Below are 24482 nucleotides of genomic sequence, written 5' to 3' on the forward strand. Positions count from 1 at the left end.
GGGCACTGGCAACGATCTCGCTCGAAAATCCTACAGGAGCCAGTCAGGCGGTACTGGCAACGGCCACGCTCAAAATGGTGCATCTCATGTGCCACCCGCACAAGAACCAGTCCAGGGGCACTATATATATATATATATATATATATATATATATATATATATATATATGTAAATGTGCATACCCATCAGAGTGTAAGTATCTTGAGAGAAAAGCTGAACATAAAAAGCGTCAGTAGTGGTGTGCAAGAGAGACGATTGTGCTGGTTTGGACATGTGGTGAGAATGAATGAGGATAGCTGCGTGAAAAAGTGCCACTCCCTAACAGTTGAGGGAACCCGTGGAAGAGGTAGGCCCAGGAAGACCTGGGCTGAGGTGGTGAGGCAAGACCTTCGAACATTGGGCCTCACCGAGGCGATGACTACTGACCGAGACCTTTGGAAATGTGCTGTGCGTGAGAAGACCCGGCAAGCCAAGTGAGATCGTTGCCAGTGCCCCTGGATTGGCTCTTGTGCGGGTGGCACATAAAAGACACCATTTTGAGCGTGGCCATTTTCGTGCGGGTGACACGTAAAAGCACCCACTACACTCTCTGAGTGGTTGGCGTTAGGAAGGGCATCCAGCTGTAGAAACTCTGCCAAATTAGACTGGAGCCGGGTGTAGCCATCCGGTTGCACCAGTCCTCAGTCAAATCGTCCAACCCATGCTAGCATGGAAAGCGGACGTTAAACAATGATGATGATATAATTAATCATTGTATCCTGATACACCTCCAACACCATCTGTTTCTCTCTATCTCTCTCTCTCTGTACTTCTCTCTAACTCCATCTCACTTCCACCTCTTTTCTTTTCCTACTGGGGTAGCCAAGTATCTTCTCTTTAGTAAGTCATCCATCTCTGTCTCTGTTTTACTTTAACCTCTCAACTGGCGTTCTTTCACTACGACTTCCTCTCCTAGTCTTTGTCATGCAAGTTACTTGGTGACCCTGCTGGTGCTGGTGCTAGTGCCATGGTAAAAGCGCTAGTGCTGGCACCACATAAAAAGTACCCAGTATATTCCGTAAAGTGGTTGGCATTAGGAAGGGCAACTAGCCATAGAAACCATGCCAAAGCAGACGGTTAGAGCTTGCTGCAGCTCCGTGTCTTGCCAGCTCCTGTCAAACTGTCCGTCCCATGCCAGCATGGAAAAGGAGCATTAATTGATGATAACGATCTTCTACTATGATAATACTCTAGTATTTTTCTTCCTTCACAATATATGAATGCGAAAGGAAGGGGTGATAGATGAATAAGGAAGGAAGGGGTGATAGATGAATAAGGAAGGAAGGGGTGATGGCAAACTGGTTGTGGGAGCATTTCAACTCTGTGTGAGTGTATGTATGTGTGTGTGTGTGTGCACAAGGGAAGTATGTGAATGTTTGTATGTGTGAACCAGCGTTGTTTCAGTAACAAATGATGATTGATGTCACATCTCAAAAGACAACCTACTAGATAACATTGACAAATGTATTAATTTGATTTGCCATCCATATTCATATATAAAATACAACAGTTAGCTGTCATTTTTTATAACACCGGGGGGGGGGGGCAGCTAGTGATGATAATAATGAATTGCAAAGTTCCACAAAGACTGAGAGTGTCATGTACAAAGCTCTCAGACCTTGAGTAATTTTGTAACTTCTGCTGAGTAAATGAAATATATGTAGTGAAACTAACACCTCGATCGTCATTATATACAAAGAAGCCATCTTCTCTCGCTGTTATAAATATAATCAAGTTCGGGTGTAGTAGAAAACATCTTTCCCTGTCATCACATGACTAATTATTATTTGAAGCGGCAACTGCTTCGTACCGTTCCCGCCAGAACGCAAACTGACCAATCACAGCTCCTAATAAGGTCACGTGATAGTGTTTTTCTAATACCTCTCTGGAGCCCCTATTTTGCTTTAAATAGATTAAATTATACCCAGCTAATTCGTCTCGGTTCAGATCTCTTAGAGACCTGTTCCATGTACCACACAGCAGCAGCAGCCAGCGACAACAACCAACAGCTTCGTACAACTACGACTACCACCGACGTCGCCATCAGCAACACGATTCTACGACTACCACCATCGTCGCCGCCAGCGTCAACACCACTTCAACTACGAACTACAAGATTCGCCACCAGCGTTGCCAACATCGTCAACATGATTTCTATACGTACACCAGCTAACCAAACAACCGCGGCACATCTCTCTTCGATTCTGTTTGTGCGATTCACCTTCGCCACGATAGACAACAGACAAGAACCTCAGCCTGCGACGAACATCTGTATACAAGAACCCGGCTTGGCATGGAAGCCCTAACATCACAACGAGTGATCGCTCTGCCCCACACACTTCAACTTCTTACATACAGACTGTTCCTATTGTGTACTCTAAGAACTGGCAAATTCGTATGTGTTACTGACTCTCTTTTCTATCTGCTGTATCTCACGCATTCACATACATTTGTGCACACATTCTTTTGTATACACACTATTCTATTTACATGACGGCCTGTCTTTTAATGTGTTTATTATGTCACACTCACACACACACACAGACATACATTTTAATGCAACAATAAATATTCTGTTATTCATCTCTATCGGTTGTGTTCTATCGTCTTCCTTACTGGCCATTTACGAATTCACTATGTTATCGAAGTATAACATACATATATATCATTTGATATAATTTTGTGTTCGACCGTGTGACGCGTTTAATAAAAGGAGCCCTGTTTTTCCATTCGTCACCATTTCTCCTTTTGGGTTCGCATGGTCGTTCTTACATATATATACACACTCGTGTTTTGGGTTTTATTGTCTTGTTTGTATCACTGAACCTCTGCATATAAATACACAAATACACACATACACATATACATGCATATGTGTGTGTGTGTGTGTGTGTGTGTGTGTGTGTGTGTATTATTAGATTATTCTGAAAATAATGGCCAATTTCAGAAAAATTTTATTCTGGAAAAATTTGATTAGTCAAAGTATGAGCTGTGAACATCTATGCATCTCTGCCATTGATCAATGAGATTATTTATAGTTTGTTGATAAAAACCTATTGGCTTTGATGCTAAGAAATCTTCAAAAGCTAATTTCACCTCTGGTTTGAACCTGAAAGTTTTATCACTTAAAAACGTGTTTAAATATTTTAAAAAACGGTATTGGGTGAAAAATCAGGAGAATATGGAAGATGTAGTAAAGTCTCATATCTCAAGTCTGTGAGTTTTTGCAGCGTCATTCTTGCAACTTGTGGCTTTGCATTATTGTGGAGCAGAATTGGGCCATGCTGATTCACCAATGCAGGTCTCATTTTTTGCAAGTGAGCATGCATTTCAGTGAGTTGATTGCAGTAAACCTCTGCTGTAATGCTTTGATTGGCTTCCAGAAAGCTGTAATGGTCAATACCAATTGCAAACCACCAGACAATCACCATAATCTTTTGCTGATGCAACTTTGGCTTTGGGAAATGTTTGGGGGATTCATCATGATCAAGCCATTGACCTGATCGTTTATGGTTATCATAAAGGATCCACTTTTTGTCACAAGTGACTATTTGGTCAAGAAATGGATCATTGGTGTTTCACAGAAAGAGCATTGAGCACACTTCAAAATGCCGAACTTTTTGATTTTCATTAAGCTCATGTGGTATCCATTTATTGAGCTTTTTCACCTTACCATTCTTCTGCAGATTACGTGAGACCACTGCAATACCATCACCAATTTCTTGAGACATTTCTCTGACACTTCGACTTGGGTTTTGTTCAACAGTTGCTTTCAATTGTTCATTGTCAAGACTGCATAACCGTCCTCTACCTTCTTCTTCAAGGCTCTCATCCCCACTATGGAATTTCTGAAACCACCTTCATACTGTGCGGTCACTTGTGGATCTCTCTCCCCATGCTCTATTGATATTGGCAACAGTTTGAGAGGCATTGTGCCCAACCTTGAACTCATGCAAGAAAAGTAAGCAAAGGTCCTTTTTTATCATGTTTTGGCATTAGGAAGGGCATCCAGCTGTAGAAACTCTGCCAAATCAAATTGGAGCCTGGTGTAGCCATCTGGTTCACCAGTCCTCAGTCAAATCGTCCAACCCATGCTAGCATGGAAAGCGGACGTTAAACCACGATGATGATGATGATGATAATTAAGGGAACCTATGCTTCAAGAATGTTTTCTGTCTGAAATAAGTGGAAAATTATTAAATATGCCACTTATTAAGTATATCAAAATTCACTTAAAATATAATTAAAATATTATGATAAAATTGCGTTTCAATACACAACACAGAGCGGCCATTATTTTCGGAACAACTTAATATTAAAGGATCAAAAATAAATGGTAAATGGAAACTGTGCATTTATTGTTATTGCATTTAATATTGTTTATAATTTTTTCTCTTATGATATATTCAGGTCGAGCAGTGCCACACATTTCATTGGCGGCAACAAATGTAAACCAGATCGCCTGACAGAAACGGTAATTACTCTATAAATATGTATTATATAATACCATATACTATGCATATTAGACAGTGTACTCTTTCAGCCCCATGTGTACAAGAAACCTTAAGGCTAATATGATTAAGAAGTATTGTTTATTTCATTATTATTACTGTGTGTTATGAGTTATAGTTTAGTATGTGATACAGTATGTTTTTTGAGTTGTACTACTACTGCATATAATATATTATAGAATAACTTGTCATATGTTATATCATCATCACATCATCATCATCATCATCATCATCATCAGTTTTCCATGCTGTCACAGGTTACATGGTCTAATAAGAGCTGGTGAACCAGAGAACTATGCCAGGTTCTAATGTCTGTTTGGGCATGGTTTCTACATCTAGATGCTCTTCCTAACATCGACCACTTTACAGTGTGTACTGGGTGAAATTTTTACATGGCACAAGCACCAGTGAGGTCACCAAGTAACTTGCAAAATGAAGTCTCCTCATTTGAGACAGGTTGAAAAATAACGGATTCAGCTTGGACTAACAATTAAGAAGTTTACTGTGTATGTGAGATATAGGATGGTACTTTTCTGTGGGTCAGCAATACAAATTTCAATTCCAGTCTCTTTCAGTCTTTTATGTAGCGTATTGTGTGTTGTGCCAAAGTGCACCAATTACTACAGGAATAATTGTTTTCTTGGTCTCCTGCAGTCTCCTCAGCTCTTTGGCTAGATCCTGATATTCCCCAATTTTTTTACTTTCTTTGATATGGTCTGTACTATCATAGGGAGTTACAAAATCTATGATTTTACACCATTTATTTTGTCCTCTATAGTCATATTCAGTCTTCTTGTTTCGATAGTATAATCGGTCTTTATGGGCAAGTTCCACAAGATCCTGTGATTCTCATTTTCTGTCAGTCTCTCGTTTGTGATTATTATTATCATTATTATTATTGTTGTTGTTGTTTAATTCTAAGAAGGAAAAAATAATCATGCTCATATCCTTTATTGTGTTGCTATATTGTGTTGTTTAATCCAATAATATTGCATTATGTCATTATTATGTTACTAAGCAAATGTAATTATTAAAGAAATGTATTATTATCCAACAAAAAACAGCTACAGATGGAAAAAGATGCAAAATTATCAAACAAAACTCTCATTGTCATAACACAAAAATAGATTTGAGAAAAACAAAAACATATGCCCAAACATTAAATATTAAAAAAACGAACACATTAAAACAAGCAGTGCTCCAACATGGCCTAGACTATAGTGGGTAAAACAAATAAAAGAACTAAAGTAGTTTGTTAGTTTATGAAAATGATTGATATCAAATTATAGGGAAAAATACAAAAATATATAATAAATACATAAATAAATAAACATGGCTGGGTGTTTGTAAAGAACAACTGTTTATTTGTAGATGAAAAGATCTGATATCTAATTACAAGTAAAGAAAAAAACACAAAACAGAAATCTTAGCAAAATACAAAATAAATGATAATTAACTCATGAAAATAGTTTATATCGTACTAAGGTGTTGGTGGTGAAATAAAAAAAAGAAATGGCCATTCTTTATTAATATGGTAAATAAGTGCAGGCATGGTTGTGTGGTTAAGAAGTTTGGTTCCCAATCATATAGTTTCAGGTTCAGTCCCACTGCATGGCACTTTGGGCAAGTGTCTTCTACTACATCGGGCCAACCAAAGCCTGGTGAGTGGATTTGGTAGGTGGAAACTGAAAACAAACCTGGAAAAAACACCCAGTACAATCTGTAAAGCAGTTGGCATTATGAAGGGCATCCAGCTGTAGAAGCCATGCCTTGACAGACATAGTGCCCGGGCAGCTCTTCAGCTGGCCAACACCTGTCAAACCGTCCAGCCCATGCCAGCATGGAAAACAAACGTTAAATGGTGATGATGATGATAATGATGATGATGATGATGATGATGATAACAATGATGATGTGATGACAGCGATGTATATATTTATGTATGTGTTTGTTTGTGTTTCTTAGTCTTGACATAAGTGAAATAGTTGTAAACAAGTGTCGCTATCACACAAGTGGTGTCCTTTGTTTTTAATCTTCCATGGAAACATGTCTGGCCATGGGGAGCATTACCTTGCTGGGAAACACGTGAGGGTTGGTTACTGGATAACATCTGGCTTTAGAAAATCTTCCTCAACGAATTCTGTCTCCTGCGAGCATAGACCAGTGGATGTTAAAATGCTGATGATGATGATAATGCATTATTTAACAATCACAACATTGATTACAGCTATTTTATCAGTTTTGTGTCTTGTTTTAGTTGATGCTTTACCAGTTCACTTCATACAAGGAATTAAACTCATTTATTCAGAAGAATATCATACTGGTATGTATATCTTTGCTTTATCATTTTTATTTTTTGTGTTTTTAAAGGTGACAAACTGGCTGAATCATTAGCATGATGAACAAAATTCTTAGCAGCATTCCATCCATCTTTATGTTCTGAGTTCGAATTCCACCAAGGTGCCTTTGCCTTTCGTATTTTCAGGATTGATAAAATAAATTCTAGTTGAGCATAGGGGTTGATGTAATTGGCTTACTCCTGACCAGAACTCACTGGCCTTCTAAAATTTGAAGCCATTATTATTATTATTATTATTATTATTATTATTATTATTATTATTATTATTATAATTGAGTGAGAGAGCAGTGCATGCCATCAAGGTAACACTGAGGTAAAATATATGAAGCCCAGTATACCCATCATGACTACCTGTCTGATAAGAGTATACCAGGCACATGCATCACAGCTATATGTTCATGACATGATGATCTCATATGAAGATAAACAGCGCATGACCTAGAATTTTCTTCAGGTCAAGTAGCCCATCCTGCTCAAATGATTCCCGAATAAGGTTTGTTTAAGGATAAATGAAACATCCATGTTTCCAGAGGTGAATTATTCAAACTCCAAAGAATTTCTCTCAAGACATGGTTATGATGCTTCCCCACTACTTCTGCTTGTGATCAGAGATGCACATATTGTCAGCCACCAAGGGACATATTCAACTGGTTAAGGTCAAACAACTGACAAGTAAATCTGTGGTATTGAGCAGAATATTTGCTGTAACCCATCTTTTATACCAAGACAAAACAATGTACATGATAACACTTCCTGTCAGTTAAGATCAGAAGCCATGAGAGCCAGTGCTTGGTACTGTATTAGAGCACTGACAAAATGCTTAGTGATATTACGTCTGTCACTCCATTCTGAGTTCAAATTCTGCCGAGGTCAACTTTGCCTTTCATCCTTTCAGGGTCGATGAAAATAAGTACCGGTTGAAAACTGGAGTCGATGTAATCGACTCATCCCCATCCCCCAAATTACTGTCCTTGTGGTAAAATTTGAAACTGTTATTATTATTATTATTACTATTATTATTATTATTATTATTATTATTATTATTAAAGGCGGCAAGCTGGTAGAATTGTTAGTATGCCGGGTGAAATGCTTAGCGGTATTTCATCTGCCACTACGTTCTGACTGGCTCCCATGCCAGTGGCACATAAAAAGCAGCATCTGAATGTGGTCAATGCCAGTATCCTCTGACTGGCTCCCATGTGGGTGGCATGTAAAAAGCACTATCTGAATGTGATTAATGCCAGGTTTGCCTGACTGACTCTTGTGCCGGTGGCACCAACAACACTCAGAGTGGTTGGTGTTAGGAAGGGCAACCAGCTGTAGAAACATTGCCAGATCAGATTGGAGCCTGGTGCAGCCGCTGGCTCTCCAAACCTCAGTCAACCCGTCTGACCCATGCCAGCATGGAAAATAGATGTTAAACGATGATGCTGATTAGTTCATGAATGGTAAGCATTGTAGAATAATAGCATTGTAGACTGAAGGCTTCTAATACACCAGTTACAGCTTCTAACAGTGAGAGTAACAAGGGAGTATCTGTAAGCTGGTGCAGAACAAATACCATGACACAGTAACTCAGCAGACTTTGAAAAGCACCTGTCTTTTTTTGGCCAACATTTGTATCTGCCAACTTTGTGTGAAACACAGACACACATGCATGTAGGTACAAATATGGCTGTTTGGTTTGCAATTACATGGCTTCATGTTCACTGCAGATAGCTGGTAAGCTAGCTGGCTGGTTGGCTAGTTAGCTGAGTAGTCAGCTGGCTGGCTGGCTGGCTAGATGAATGGATTATTTATTTACTATTTTCTTTGTATTTATTAGAATACTTTTGAGAAGCTTGGAACTGGTTTCTAACAAAAGCACAGAAGTTCCATTCCTGAAATTTAGATAGAAATAATGACTATTATTACATGTTGCACTGTAAAATATATTGTATATTTTTATTGTTCCATTTGCAGATTGTATCTGCAAAGCACATACTTCAGGTCTCTTTCCTTGCCTGAAAATTGAAATTTTTCCTGATTGTCACTTAGACAATATTAATGTAACCAAGTTCACCAATAATTATTTGTATAAATATGAATTTATAATCAGAATAGACCAGCTGCAGATTTCAAAGTAGTTGTCCATATATTTTCTCCTTGCTGAATTTGGAAGAGATTTTCATATCTACAAAGCAGCTAACTTCTATGGCTATATATACATTATACACATATACATATATATACACACATATACATATATATATATGTATATGTGTGTATATATATATGTATATGTGTGTATATATATGTATGTGTGTATAATGTATATATATAGTCATACATATATCATCATCATCAGCATCATCATCATACATCTGTTTTCCATGCTGGCATGGGTTGGACGGTTTGACAGAACTAGTAAGCTAGGGAGGTGCACCAGGTTCCGATCTGATTTGACATGGTTTTTACTGTTGGATGCCCTTCCTAACAGCAACCACTCTAAGAGTGTAGCAGGTGCTTTTTACATGCCACCAGCATGGGTACCAGATACATGACACTGGGCATCAGCCAATACTATGATTTCACTTGGTTTGACAGGTCTTCTCAAACACAGCATATTGCCCAACGTTCAAAGGGTGTTTTTTATGTGCTAGGATCTCACTTGGCTTGACAGGTTTTCTCAAGCATGACATATCGCCAAAGGTCTCAGTCATTTGTCATTGCCTTTGAGAGGCCCAACATTTGAAGATCATGTTTCCCCACCTCAATCCATGTCTTCCTGGATCTATCTCTTCCACAGGTTCCCTCCATTGTTAGAGTGTGACACTTCTTCACACAGCTGTCCTCCTCCATGCCCATCACATGACCATACCAGTGCAGTTGTCTCTCTTGTACACCACATCTGATGTCTCTTATGCCCAACTTTTCTCTCAGGGTGCTTACACACACTCTCTCTCACTCATCATCATCATCATCATCATCATCATCGTTTAACGTCCGTTTTCCATTCTGGCATGGGTTGGACGGTTTGATCTGGCAATGTTTCTACAGCTGGATGCCCTTCCTAATGCCAACCACTCCAAGAGTGTAGTGGGTGCTTTTTGCGTGCCACCAGCATGGGAGCCAGTCAGGCGGCACTGGCATCAACCACTGGCTTAGAAGATCTTCCAAGGGAAACCAGTCTTAAATTCCTCTGTTATAGCCTGAAGAACTATGATAAACAAGAAATGGCTATATATATATATATATACATGCTGATATTGGGCTGTGAAAATGAGTTTCCAATGCCACATTGATGGATAAATATTCTTTATTTTTTGGATAACACACCATGTGGCAAGCTTGATAGTTGCTGAGAATTCTAAACCTGAAACTAATGGTAACCTTGTTAACCAACAAACAATGTATGTGTGTGTGTGTGTGTGTGTGTTCAGAGAGAGAGAAGGAGAGAAAAGAAAGAATTGATTCTTCCACCAGTACATGACTGTCTCTATTTGTCAGCCCTTGAAGAAAAAAAGACCAAGTTGATTTCAACATGATTTGAACTTGGAGTGCAGAGTCAGAGCAAATACCACTAGATATTGCATGTTAAGCTCTAATGACTGCCAATTTGCCACCTTATCCATCTGGAGCAAACCATATTTCTTTTCCAACCTATTTCCTCATATGCTATTAACATTCACAATATATTAATGTGAGAAATGTCAAACTGTATAATACAGTAAAGCAGTGACCTGGAGAATTACATTCTGCCAATTATCAGATGAAATGCTTTCAACTATGAATTTGGTTAATAATGCCTTTGGGCATTAATGTTTAGTCTAGCCACTGAAAAATTCTAGAATGTACAAATGATTTTTTTATTTTTTTATTGCTTTTCATTGTCTTTTACCAGTTTTGTTGCTATTTTTATGTTAAGAAAACATTAATTTAATATTTGGTGTTGTTGAAAGTATTTCTTGCCAGTCATTCTAAAAATCCAGACTCAAATCACAAGTGTGTGTTTGTGTAAAGGTCTGTGTTTATGTGCATGTGTGTGTGTGTGTGTGTGTGTGTGTGTGTGTGTGTGTGTATGTTTGTGTGTGTGTGTGTGTGTGTGTGTGTGTGTGTGTGTGTGTGTAGGAATAAAGAAATGGAGAAAATTATTGTTTTACTTTAAATGACATAAGAATAGTTTGCGTTATTGTAACCCATGGTCACTTGTAACTGATTAAACTTATTATTAATAGCATACCTGCTATGACAATCTCGTCTTCCCAGGCATTGTATATCTATTTCTACACTTTACAGTATGCCCTGCCTCTTTTAAGATGCTAGAGTGTCATTTGAAGGTGATCTGGTTGCAATTTCTAGCAGATCAAGCGACCACATTGTGACTCCTTCAAAAATTGAGTGATAAAATACTGGAACTTTAGCTTGTGATAGATTGGAAGATGGATAGATGAGAGGGAGAATGAGATGACTAAAGACAAATGAAGTACGGTTGTTTTTTGGAGATACTGTGGTTGCCTCATTTCACGAGTATATAATATATATGAATATCTTTATTTAACATTTCAGTTTGAAACTGAAGGAAGCAGTGGTCTCATTCTTGCCTTATACTCAGTAATCTTATCACGGTCCGTGCAAAAGTAAGTGTACTTTACTTTTTATGAAGCTCTGTCTAAATGACTACTTACATGATTAAGACACTGAATTAATTACCACAAGATAAGGGGTCCATAATTGAACTTTATGTTACATTTATTGTTGTTCTTGTTTTTATAGCTTCGTCAAAGGAAGAAGGCAACACTCAGTATTATTCTTACAGGATCTTCAAGATTGGCATAAAAGGAGTAAGGTCTCGAGACCACTAAATCATTCAAGGGTCAAGTGTTGGTTTATTTTTAACCAGGCAACAAATTAAGTCTACTGTCCACTAGCACAATAGCCATTTTGTTTTTTTTACTTGCTGGGTCCTTGGGAAAGGGTAGTGCCCTTGGTTTTTGCAAGCACTCCTTAACAGGCAAGAATGATGGCATTGATGTTCCTTCTGGACTATTGCAAGTCAACACTTGTGAGTGAGAAAGTACTGAACAGGGAGGGCTAGCTTTTTAGGAAAGGATTAGATGTAGGGATTAGTACAAGGCTTGGAGGATGAACACAGCAAGGACAAGTGACAAAGGCTTAGAAGATGAACTTAGCAAAGACAACAAGTGACAAATGGATCAGGAATATGTGAGAAAAAGTAGCATGAGCTCAACCAGTTCTGAGAAGCAGAGGCCATTACAAGAGTAGTAGTAGAAAAGGCAAAGAATAGATAACAGGTACTTGTGGCCAGAAGCTGGAGTATGTCTGTAACTTTATGCCAATTAGTCAGGTGGTGCTTTTCTGGATGCAGTCTAGGGAGTTTGTGCATGCATCAGCAGCACCATCTCAGATGCTGGAGTCATACTTCATTGTGGACTTCACCCAAACTTTGTAGTGTGTCACTTGTAGGGAACTGAAGTATCTTCTAGCCCAGATGATTTGGGTCAGTTGTTGGGATGCAGTCCTAGGTGTGTTAAGGATGTGCTTTTGTCAGGAGAGATCCTCACTACTGAGGTCCAACATTTAGAGAGCAATTATAAGGGCTTTAGTTAGCTGCTACTCTTCTCATTTAATTTCTTATCTCTTCATCATCATCATCATCATCATCATGATTATCATTTAACATGTGTTTCTCGTGGACTGGACAGTTTGACAGGAGCTGGAAAGCCTGAGTAATGCAGCAAACTCTAGTGTGTCTACCTTGGTATAGTTTCTACAGCTGGATGCTCTTCCTAACGTTAGCCACTATATTGAGTGTACTGCGAGCTTTTTACATGGTGCTACTATTTTTTACAATGTGCTTTTAATGTAGAGTCAGTAAAATTGCCTGTAACATAAATGAAATTCATGATTTTGGGAATATCTGTATACTGCAGAGAGAAGATGGATCTCTGTGTAAGAGAGGAAAAATATTTCTCAATAGTTGAATAATTTCTTTCTTCTCAGGTGATGAGTCTTGAAACATTAGCTTCTCTCTTCTTGTTGCTATGATCTTATCCAAATTTATCCAAGCTCATGACTTTCATTGTATAATGTTTGCCAATACAGTTTATTGCCAGTTTCCTTACGCTGTGTTTTATACTTGTAATATAATATGCTCCCATACTTCTTTGCAGATGTTTGGACTTCTTTCTAAGTAAGCTAACAGAAATGATAAAATAAGATAATTTAGAGACAGTGCCTCTACAAGAAAAATAATAATTTAGTGTTAGTATAATTAATACCAGGATAATTAAAAAGCTAACCAGAAATAGTTGAGAAACAAAGAGCAATGTTAATCAATGATTAATATTATTTTTCTAGAACAAGGCGGTGAATTGGCAGAATCTTTAGCATGCCAGGCAAAGTACTTCAGTGGTATTTTGTCTGTCTTTATGTTCTGTGTTCAAATTCCTTCAAGGTTGACTTTGCATTTCATCCTTTCAGGTTCGAGAAAATAAGCACCAGTTGAGCACAAGGGTCAATGTAAATGGCTTACCCACTACCTCAAACTAACTGGCTTTGTGCCAAAAGTTGAAACCATCATTAATATTATTCTTTTCTACTCTAGGCACAAGGCCCGAAATTTTTGGGGAGGGGTGGGGAACAGTCGATTAGATCGAGCCCAGTATGCAACTGGTACTTAATTTATCGACACCGAAAGGATGAAAGGCAAAATTGACCTTGGTGGAATTTGAACTCGGAACATAAAGACAGACGAAATACCACTAAGCATTTCGCCTGGCATGCTAACATTTCTGCCAGCTCACTGACTTGCTGGCATTATTATTATTCTTTTCTACTCTAGGCACAAGGCCTGAAATTTGGGGGGAGGGGCCAGTCAATTAGATCGACCCCAGTATGCAACTGATACTTAATTTAACGCCCTCAAAAGGATGAAAGGCAAAGTCGACCTGTAAGTCCAGCAGAGTCACTGTGAATTAAAATGTGTTTCTTAAAAAAATATATATTACTTGTAAAAGAAGCTAAATTCATTGATTTTTGGGAATGTCAGCGTTGGCAAAGATTATTTAATGAAGTTTACAAATTTTGATAAGTTTGAGATGGGAATCTTGCCATTTAGAATAAGCTTATTTGTTGGAGAAGGCAAAGTATCCTTTTTTATTTTGTTCTCTCTCTGACAAAGGGTTTCACTTGAAGCATTCGAGACTTGCTTCGCATCATAGCATAGAAATTTATCCAAATCTCTTATGTTCACCATTTGATTGTGTTGTTTGTTTGCTCTTCACTAATGATGCTATTGTGATTATGTCTTCCTTTGTGCAGGATACGTAGTGAAATGGATGAACCGAACAGCAAACTCATGGGTTCTTATGGCTATTGCTCACAGGTACAGAAACATTTTATGTGTAGCTCTCTTGGAATGGTAAATAGCACTGGTGAGTGAGAGCACTACTACAACTACTAACACTGCTCTTCCCACTGCTACCATTTACGCTATTACTAATATTACTACTACTAATCCTATTAACACCACTTTTGTTACCATCACTACCAATCTCTGCCACTGCAACCACCATTAACATTTCTATTACTATCACTATAATCTCTGCTAAGTGAATGTTACCATTTACCCATCTCTACTACTTCTCCTCCTCCTCCTTATCCTCTTCCTTATCCTTATCCTCCTCCTCCTCCCCATCCTCCTCCTCCTCCCCTCCTCCCCCTCCTCCCCTCCTCTTCCTCCTCCTCCCCTCCTTCTTATCCTCCTCCTCCTCCTTCTTATCCTCCTCCTCCTCCACTTCCTCCTCCCCCTCCTTCTTATCCCCCCTCCTCCTCCTCCTCCTCCTCCTCCTCCTCCTCCTCCTCCTCCTACTCTACTACTGCTACTGCTACTGCTGCTGCTGCCGCCACTACTAACAAAACCACTTTCATCATAACATCCCCAAAGGTATTTGCCCCCTCTCCCCCAGTGATTGCTATTGTAGCTGTTCTTATTAACACTGTTGTGATACTGGGGAATTGAATGTTTGGGTTTGCTTATACCACTTTGCTTGTCATAATATCTGTTAATTCACCACCAAAGCCATCCCTTAATTGTAGTCAGGCCTTGTGGAATGAAAGCAGTTTTGTCTCTTTGTTTCTTTGTTTGTTTTAATGCTATAATATGAAGATATTGCACCTGTGAGGTGTCATCTGTTGCAAATAACTAGCTGCTTTTATTATTGCTTTTACTTTTACTACTTCAACCACCTTCTTTACTTCAGCCAATTAAAAAGCTTCTATACTGTAACTGACCTGCTAGAAATATCAGTACAAGACTATCAAATGATATTCTATCATCCTTCAAATGAACACAAGTGATAGTGCACTGCTAGACATATAGTGTCTAGAAAAAGAAGTGAAAGTGAAAGTTAGAATGTGTCTTTTTGAAATAAGCTGTGCCATGGGTTTTGTAGGTCCTCTCCAGCTAGTGATCAGTTTTTCTGACAAGGGTATGTTAGTGGTGTCTATGTTCTGTACAGGACTTCCCTTGTTGGTGAGATTGATTCTGTTGATGTTCAGATTAAACATCTAAATGTCAGTGGCTATTGTTAAAAGACAAGAAAAACTTGAGCCGGCTGGTAACTCTAGGAGATTGCAGTATTTTGGGAGAGAAAAGCTGGGCAAAGTGTTTTGTTTGTTGGATCTTAGAGACAGGCATAAGGGTAAAGGAAGAGAAAAGGAAGATATTGAGCTTGAGTGGATAGAGGTATGCAGCTAAATAGTTCAGGAGTACAGAGGCCATTGTGGTAACGATAGAAGATGCAGAAAGAAGGAATAGCATATCTGTGAGCTTGTGGTTAAAGGATGCTGGTAGGTGAACTGCTGCTGACACAAATACCTAGAAATAGTAACATAATTTTCCAGAAAACACATTGCCATATTAAAAAAATGAAGGAAGGACAGGGATAATGGATTTAAAAATGTGCTGTCTTTGAGAAAAAGCTGAATGTTCACAACTAGAACTCCTTTGGTTACAAGCCTGATGATCTGAGCTGACTTGGAGTTAACAACAACACCATCTATCTCCTCCCCGTATAACAATAACAACAAGAACAGTGTTATGATGTGATGAAGTAGCTTCTACATAGTTGTACCATTGACTGGAAACTAACCAAATTTACCTCAGATAATGCTCAAATATCTTGAATAAAAAGCAAGAACACATTAAGCAATGCAGTCTTAGATAACCCTACCAAAGCAGGTTAGTCACAGCTGAAATATCTTTGATCATAGCTCTACTCGAACAAGGCTGACCGAGGGTTAAACAATTATTTCAAAGTCTCTGTGGTGTTTATGACCTGCTAGAAATAGTAGCCAAATCTCTTTCAAATTACAGACTACTGTTTTGAAAAGTGTACATTTTAGATTGGATACTGTATCTTTGATAGAAATGCAATTGCTGAGAAAATAATAGGATGGTCATGTTTGGAATGTATTTGATCATAGGTTTGCTTAATCAGGAGTGCAAACCTGGGACTAAACAAAAACAACAATAAAAACAACATCACTAGTATTCTAGGACATTGTGTAACAGTGTATTGTATTTTATATTATTTGTTAAATTCATTTCAGGAGGTTGTGAACCTTTTTGTTACTGGAAATGCTGTATCCAATGTATTTGACAACAAGATGGAACTGGATTCTGGCACAGAGAATGTAACAGTGCTAAGAGGTATCCAGCACCCGAGTGATATTGGGTTCCTGTCATTGTTTGAGCATTACAACAACACCAAGGTAAGAGATTTTGTTTACACATTTTCATTACATTTGTATCTGTGGTGTATGCGTGTGAGTAGAAGTAATCATCTTACCTCGTTTGCCTTCCTTTGCACGAGTCTGTCCTGCGGTATCCGATCCTCACGGCTGGTCCGACCCGAAGAACGCTAGAAATAGCAGCTGCTTCTCCCCACACCTAGACGATCGCTTGGCACGTCCTCTCGTCCCAACAACCCTGTTCGAAAAGGGCATGAAATCCTGATCGAGGCTCCCTCTGCCCTTCTTCCTCTTCTGGTCAGCTCGCCGTTCCGGTCAGCGGTCAGCTCCCCAGTTGCTGACGTCATACCACAGTATCATTATCATCATCATCATCATCATTTAACATCCATTTTCCATGGATTAGACGGTTTGACTAGAGCTGGTAAGCTGGTAAGCTGCATCAGGCTCCAGTCTGTTTTGGCTTGTTTTCTATGGCCAGATGCCCTTCCTAACACCAGCCACACCACAGAGTGTACTAGGTGCCTTTTATGTGTCACCAGCACCGCTAAGGTTTATGTATCATAGGCACCGGCCACAACCATGATTTCATTTAGCTTCATATGTTTTCTCAAGCACAGTAAATCGCCAAAAGTCTTGGTCGCTTGTCATCACCTCCATGACAAGTGATCCTATAATGCTTATTGTTTATAGTTCTTGATTGTTTAACTTTATACTCTCCTGGGGAAAAAAAACTTTCATTTTGGCTGAAATCTGAAGATTCTTTATACATGACCAACATTATTGCACACAGGCAGTCATAATCTATGTCAGTTGTTGAAGAATTATTGATGTTGGCAAGCCAGTATTTGCTGCCCACCTCATCTTGCATCTTTGATTCTCCATCTCATCTGCCTATTGTTGATTCTACTGTCTTTTGTCCATCACTCCTAAGTTCTCCATCTCTCATTTTCCACCACTTATACTGATCAAATTGCTCTCATCACTCTGAGTCCATCGCTCTTCACTAGGTTTATGTATCATTTTATATCATCTCCTTTATCAATACACTCTAAGTTTCCCCTTCTGTACAGCAGGTTATCACACTCTCTTTTTGTCACTTCTATTGCCACTCATTTATCTTGTTGCCCATTCTTACTTTTGTCCACTTCTGCTTTTACAAATCACTCCCCGCCACAAACGAACTCCTCAAGTAACCCTGCTGGTTTTTGTAGTCATATTTCTTGATGTTAGTATTTTTGGCAGTTATTTTTTTTTTATCAAATGATCTTCCTGCTTTGTCAATCTTTCATTTGATTTCTACTTCACATTTTCTGTCTTCTGATAGCATACATCTCAGCTTTATTATCTTTAGTGACAGTTCAACAGGCTTTGCTTCAATTGTAATATTTACATCTGATTGCATGTATTTCTGATATATTATCTTTAGTGTCAGTTCGACAGGCTTTCCCTCAATCTTAATATTTATCATTGGTATTTATTGTTGCTTGCTGATTACCATCGATTTTGTTTTCTTTACATTAATTTCTGTTCCATAGAGCATTCTTTTGTTATTAAAGTGGTTATAAGGTTCTGTTGAAACTTAATAAGACAATTTATCCTGCATATATAAAGTTGTTGATGTCCATACCTTCTATTGATGCTCCTGCCATGAACTCTAACATCCCTGAAGCTCTTTTCAGTGTAGATATTAAATAGGTTAGGGGATAATACACAGTCTTGCCTGACTCATTTCCTATTTTCAAATTCTGAAGTTTTTCTCCAGTCAAGTTTTACCATTGCTGATTGCCCCCAGTACATTTTTGTTATTGTCTGGAAATCATTCTCATTTGTTCCAAATGCTGATATATGAGGTCTGAACAAAAAGTATTGGGACTGGTGTTAAAAAAAGGCAACTATAGCACATAGAAATTTGGCATTTAGTCTCCTTTGAAGTAGACCCCTTCTGAAGCCACACACTTTATCCAGTATCATTTCCATTAAGGGAAGCATTCCTGGAACTCCCATTTTGGGATAGTAAGCAATACCTTGTCACATTCTCTTGGATTTCTTCCACGTCTTGAAATCTTGTTGAATTCTTCCACTGCAAAGACTGAGCCTTGGTTTCTGGGTGATAGACCTATGATTCATCACTTGTTATAACCATTTTGAAAAGGTTCCTACACTGCTGAATTCTGATCTTTTTGAAATGACCACACTCAACACATATTACTTCCAAGTACTGCTATAAACAACAGAAGTGAATGAGAATGTTATAGATTAATGTGCATGTGCAACAGAGTTCAAAATCAGTCTGTGTCAAACTGCTTTACTGTGTGTACTTTAGCTCTGTTACCATAACAACAGTCCTGGTACTTTTTGATCGTACCTCATTTCTGTATGTTTTACCTTGTTAAATGCTTAGTTTACTCTATAGAACATTTATATAAAACATTTATATCTAGAGCTCTTTCACATTTAATTGTTAGATTAGATATTCCTTCATGAGTTCCCTTTCCCAGTCTGAGAACCACTCAGCAGTTGACTTATTTCATCATTTATTCTTGCTGTAAATTGGATAACCTATAGTAGTAAGGCTAATGAGTCAGTTGTTATGTGGCCACTTTCATATAATCAAAAAGTTCACCCTGGGCCATGGTCTCATTAGGCCAATTTCATGGATTCTGTCATGTACATATTCTACCCACTGGATGGGACACCAGTCTGTTGCAGTATTACTCATTTTTGCCAGCTGAATGGCAGCATGAAATGAACTGTTTTGCTAGTTCAGGAATCAAAACATTAGTCTTATATACAAGAGTGCAACACCCTAACCACTAAACCATGCACCTCAACACTTTCATATATTACATAAGTCTTTTATTAGATCTAAGTTGATTTTAGCCAGTACTTTTAATACTGTTACTGGTATTTTTGTCTGTCCTTATTGACAATCCATATTTCACTTTACTTTATTGCCCTTTCTGCTTTTTTCATTTCAATTAACAGATTCAAAATTTGGCATTGCCAGTCTCTCTTCATTATTGTACAGTTCTTTTATCTATTCAACTCATCTAGATGCAATCTAGTCATGATCAAACAGTATGTTTCCATTGTTGTCCTTAATGTTATCTCTTAGTCTATTCATCTAGTTCTCTTTGTGATCTCATTTATCTTATCTTACATTACTTTAGATTTATGTTGTCCATTAAGTTTTTCAGCTACTTGACATTGATCATCCGGCCATTTTGTTTTGTTTCTCTGCTTTCAGAACAGATCTCTTTATTAGGGTGTTATATCTATCTTGATAATTTTTTCTTGTATTTTTTTCTTCTTTCTATTTTAATAAAATTTCATCAATCATCTATTTTTCTGTTTTTTTCCTTTTCACTTATAGGTATCGTTTTCTTTACTAATGTTTACTTGCAAGTTTTAATTTCCCTTCAGTTTATCCTTTGTTATAGGTTTCTTGTATGTTTTCTTTATGTAAACATTCCTATTTGTTTACATCAGTCTTCTGTTTATATTCTGTCTGATTTACCAAGTTTAAGTTTTATTGTTCTCTCTTTTAACTATTTTCATTTTCTTAACTTTCGTTTGTGATTTCTGCTATGACTTAATTATAATGTGAACCTATGTCTGCTCCAGGGTATATTCTTTAGTAAATTTTGCTTTTACTAAACCATTGGTTTATCAGTACATAGTCCTTTTAATCTTAAGTTATGTCACCTGAACTCTTCCACATGCATACTTTTCTTGGTAGTGATGGAATAAAATTTTGGTCTCTGCTAAATTGTTTCTTTGACAAAACATCCATCAGTCACCTACTTCACCTGATCCTTGTAGACCTGTTCTTTGACAGTGTTTTTTCTGCCAACTTTTGCTTTAAAATTTCTCATAATAATTTTTTTACTCCTTCAAGTGGCTGAAACCAAGATTACTTCCTAGCTATGGCTTTAAACGGCATCCAACACTAGAGTTCAAGGTTGGGAAGCCCTAGATATTGAGAAGAAGGCAATTATCTGCTAGCTGACACTATTCTCACTTCTGTTGTGATTCAGAACAGTAGCACCTTCAAGGATTTCAGATTAAACTGCATTATTAAATCACTTTAACCAAACATGAGGTCTTATAATGTGGAAGTAGCTAGTAACCAGGTATGGTCAAACAATGACTGCTACCTTACAGGAGGAATATATGTATATATTTTAAATGTTTCACAGAAACACAACAAACAGAAAATTTGTAGCTAATTCCACATCAGTCAATGTCCAAAAGATCTTTACAATTTCATGCCTTTAATGTTGATATTGTTCACTTTTGGTGGTGCCAGCGATGGAAAGCCACTTGGAATAGCTAATGGACGTACAAGGACCATGACTAGAACAAACACAACAGAGTAAAATAATAATATATATACAATGAAAATTGGCCATATGGCCTCAAGACAAGCAAATATGGGGTAACATAAAATTAAATATAAAAATGTCCAATAGAATTGGAAATAAGGAGATGGAAAGAAAGTCAGAATGAAGGATGAAGTAACAGATCTTGTAGAAAGAGAGTAGGAGCGTGGGAAAAACATGACTGACTGAGTCGGCCTTGGCGGAATCTGAACTCAGAATGTAGCGGCAGATGAAATACTGCTAAGCATTTCGCTGTTTCCAATGTAATAAGAACATCAAATATTCCTGGTTGATATAGTGCTTTATATTTCTAGTTCCTAAATATAAAAGCTTGTTCCCTAGTTTTCAGAGGAGCACTATCAGACAGTTACTTACCATTGAATTTAAATCCGTGTAACTTTGATGACAACTGGGAATTTCTATGAAATAACCTGCTTAGGCTACCAGTCATGTGGCAGGAGCAATGTTCCAACCAAACCATAGATAACTTGGTGGTGGAATGAGAGAGTCATAGCACAATCGATCCATTACAGAGTAGCCCTTAGTGAAATGTAGCTTGGCTTTGTGACTGAATGATATACTACAGATGCAAATCTTCTTAGTGAGGCAAGAGCAGGCGAAATTATCATCATTATCGTTTAATGTCCGCTTTCCATGCTAGCATGGGTTGGACGATTTGACTGAGGACTGGCGAACCAGATGGCTACACCAGACTCCAATCTGATTTGGCACAGTTTCTACAGCTGGATACCCTTCCTAACACCAACCACTCTGAGAGTGTAGTGGGTGCTTTTACGTGCCACCGGCACGAAGGACAGTTATGCGGTACTGGCAACGACCATGCTCAAAATGGTGTATTTTACGTGCCACCTGCACAGGAGCCAGTCCAGCGGCACTGGCAACGATCTTGCTCGAATGACTTTTCACAAGCCAGGAACACGAAGCTGCGGCACAAGTGCCAGGAAGGTGACGCTGGTAACGATCACGCTCGAACAGTGGTGCCAAAATCAAACCACTATTCCTGGCATTCATTTACTTCGAAAGGGCGTATGAGAGGGTACCATTTAGTAGTCCCTAAAGAAACTTAACATAGATGAATGGCTTATGAGGGCTATACAAGATATGTACAAAGATGCAGTAAGTGAGATTCAACAACAATTTCAGTGATGAAATTAGCATGAAGATAGGAACACATCAAGGTTCACTTCTTAGTCTCATTCTGTTTGTCGTAGTCCTATAGGCTATCAGTAGAGTTTAAGACTAGCTGCGATGGGAACTCCTGCATGCTGATGATCTCTTTCTCAAAGAGTGAATCTGTGGTGGAATTAGAGATTTAATTCCATGCATATAAACTAAGCCTGGAATTGTGAGGCCTCAAGTTAAAATTAACTGAGGCTAAGGTTTTAGTTGGTAGGAAAGAAAACAGGTAGAATTATTATTTTCAGCTATAAGTACAGAACCATGTGGCTGTCTGCTTTTGCAACTTTCAGGGGTACAATCAATTAAATCAAGCCAGCTAAAGCATACCTGTGAGTTCAAAAGCTTAAGTATTGAGCATTCTCAGAAAAGGAAGTAAAATAAAAAACAGATTTTAGTTTAAAAAATTAGTTTTGATAATTTCTGAAATAAAGGATAATGGTACATATTGATAACTCTTTCTCTTTCACTTGTTTCAGTCAATTGACTGCGGACATGCTGGAGCACTGCCTTTAGTCGAGCAAATAGACCCCAGGATTTATTCTTTGTAAGCCTAGTACTTATTCTATCAGTCTCTTTTGCTGAACTGCTAAGTTACGGGGACGTAAACACGCCAGCATCGGTTGTCAAGTGATGTTGTGGGGACAAACACAGACACACAAACATATACACACACATACATACAAATATACATATATACAACGGGCTTCTTTCAGTTTCCGTCTACCAAATCCACTCACAAGGCTTTGGTCGGCCCGAGGCTATAGTAGAAGACACTTGCCCAAGGTGCCACACAGTGGGAATGAACCCAGAACCATGTGGTTGATAAGCAAGCTACTTACCACACAGCCACTCCTGCGCCTAATTATAATATATTTTATTACTTTATTTCGTTGAACCTTTATATTTTTGTATTTTGTTAATATGCTACATATTTCTGTTGCAGGTTGGTTCTTACTATAAGAACCCAAAATATCCGATATGGATTGTTTGCAGTGAAAGTCATTTCACTGTGCTGTTTTCAATGAGTGACTCACTTGTGAAGGACAATAAGGCAGAGAAGTTTGATCTTTATTACTATGATGGGCTTGCCAAACAGCAGCAACCTATACGGCTCACCATTGGTAGGTATATGAATTGCTGGAGAAGGAAAGGTGACAATGGTGGTGGTGGGGGAGGGGAGGAGGAGGAGGAGGAGAAACTGTGTGGATTTAGTTGTTCTTGTAGTTTTTTTTCTTGCATAAACAGCAATTTTTATCACACGAGTGTTGACTGAAAAGTTCATAGGCTAACCAAGACACTCTCATAGAATGTGACCAAATGAGGTTTATTTTTCAGCATAGTCCCCCTTGCAGTCCACACACTTCTTCCATCGGTGTTGCAGTGCTTGGATCACATTGGTGAAGAAGCTCTCATTGTGTTAGTCAAAAATGTCATCAACAGTAGAAATGTCTTCACCATCACAGTGACACTGGCTCCCAGCCAGTGATGTTTCTGTGTTGGCTAACAGCTGATAGTCTGATGGAGCCAAATCAGGAAAATAGGGAGGATTATCAACCAGTTCAAAGCCACAATCACTCACAGCAGCCATTGAAACCAAGGACTCTTGTGCTGGAGCATTGTCTTGATGAAACAAGACCCCTTTCTTCAGTTTTCCTAGGCATTTGGTCTTGATAGTCTTTCATAGCTGACTCAGCAAGATGGCATAGTATTCTCCAGTTATGATGTGGCCCTCTTGTGTTTATTGTAAATGAGTGTTACTGCCATACAAGCAAAGTCAGTCATTTCGAATATTCTACAAAGGCATTTCTGGTCATGGGGAAGTTTTACCATGCTTGAAAAGGGTGAAGATTTGTGACATGAAAGGCATCTGGCTATAGAAAATCTGCCTCAAAAAACTCTATCTGACCCAAACAAGCATGGAAAAGTGGATATTAAATCATAATGATGAGCATAATTATGATGACAATGTGTCAAATGAGAAACGACATTAAATTAAGTGTCACGTTAATGGAAGTCTCCTTTTGATAATGTAGCTTTGGGCTACTTTATTGTAATTGCCAACATCCCCAATAAGGCAGATAAAATAAAATAGCTTCATTGTATTAAACGTAAATGTCTGTATTAGCTAATTATAAGACAAATTGATGGAGCCTCTATATTATATCTCAAGATGACAGACATAACACCCACATCACCTTCACATGAAACCTTATTGACTTTTGTATGTATGTG

At 38.2% G+C, this 24482-nt stretch overlaps 1 protein-coding gene across 3 annotated transcripts in view; it reads left to right on the forward strand.

Moving 5' to 3' along the window:
* The window catches only part of LOC106868088 (putative ubiquitin carboxyl-terminal hydrolase MINDY-4), a 106084-nt gene that overhangs the window by 72077 nt on the left and 9525 nt on the right, over positions 1-24482 (forward strand). For 2 of the 3 annotated variants that reach the window (XM_014913206.3, XM_014913214.3), the window contains exons 10-15: positions 4450-4513; positions 6808-6873; positions 11458-11528; positions 14233-14296; positions 16525-16686; positions 23194-23371. In XM_014913206.3, coding sequence (XP_014768692.1) covers positions 4450-4513; positions 6808-6873; positions 11458-11528; positions 14233-14296; positions 16525-16686; positions 23194-23371 — 605 coding nt within the window. Of the gene's footprint in view, positions 1-4449; positions 4514-6807; positions 6874-11457; positions 11529-14232; positions 14346-16524; positions 16687-23193; positions 23372-24482 lie in introns of those variants that run through there. The other variant, XR_008265054.2, reaches the window with a different exon arrangement.

This window comes from Octopus bimaculoides, chromosome 1, assembly GCF_046866305.1.
Source record: "Octopus bimaculoides isolate indiv1 chromosome 1, ASM4686630v1, whole genome shotgun sequence".
NCBI classification, from domain to species: Eukaryota; Metazoa; Mollusca; class Cephalopoda; order Octopoda; family Octopodidae; genus Octopus; species Octopus bimaculoides.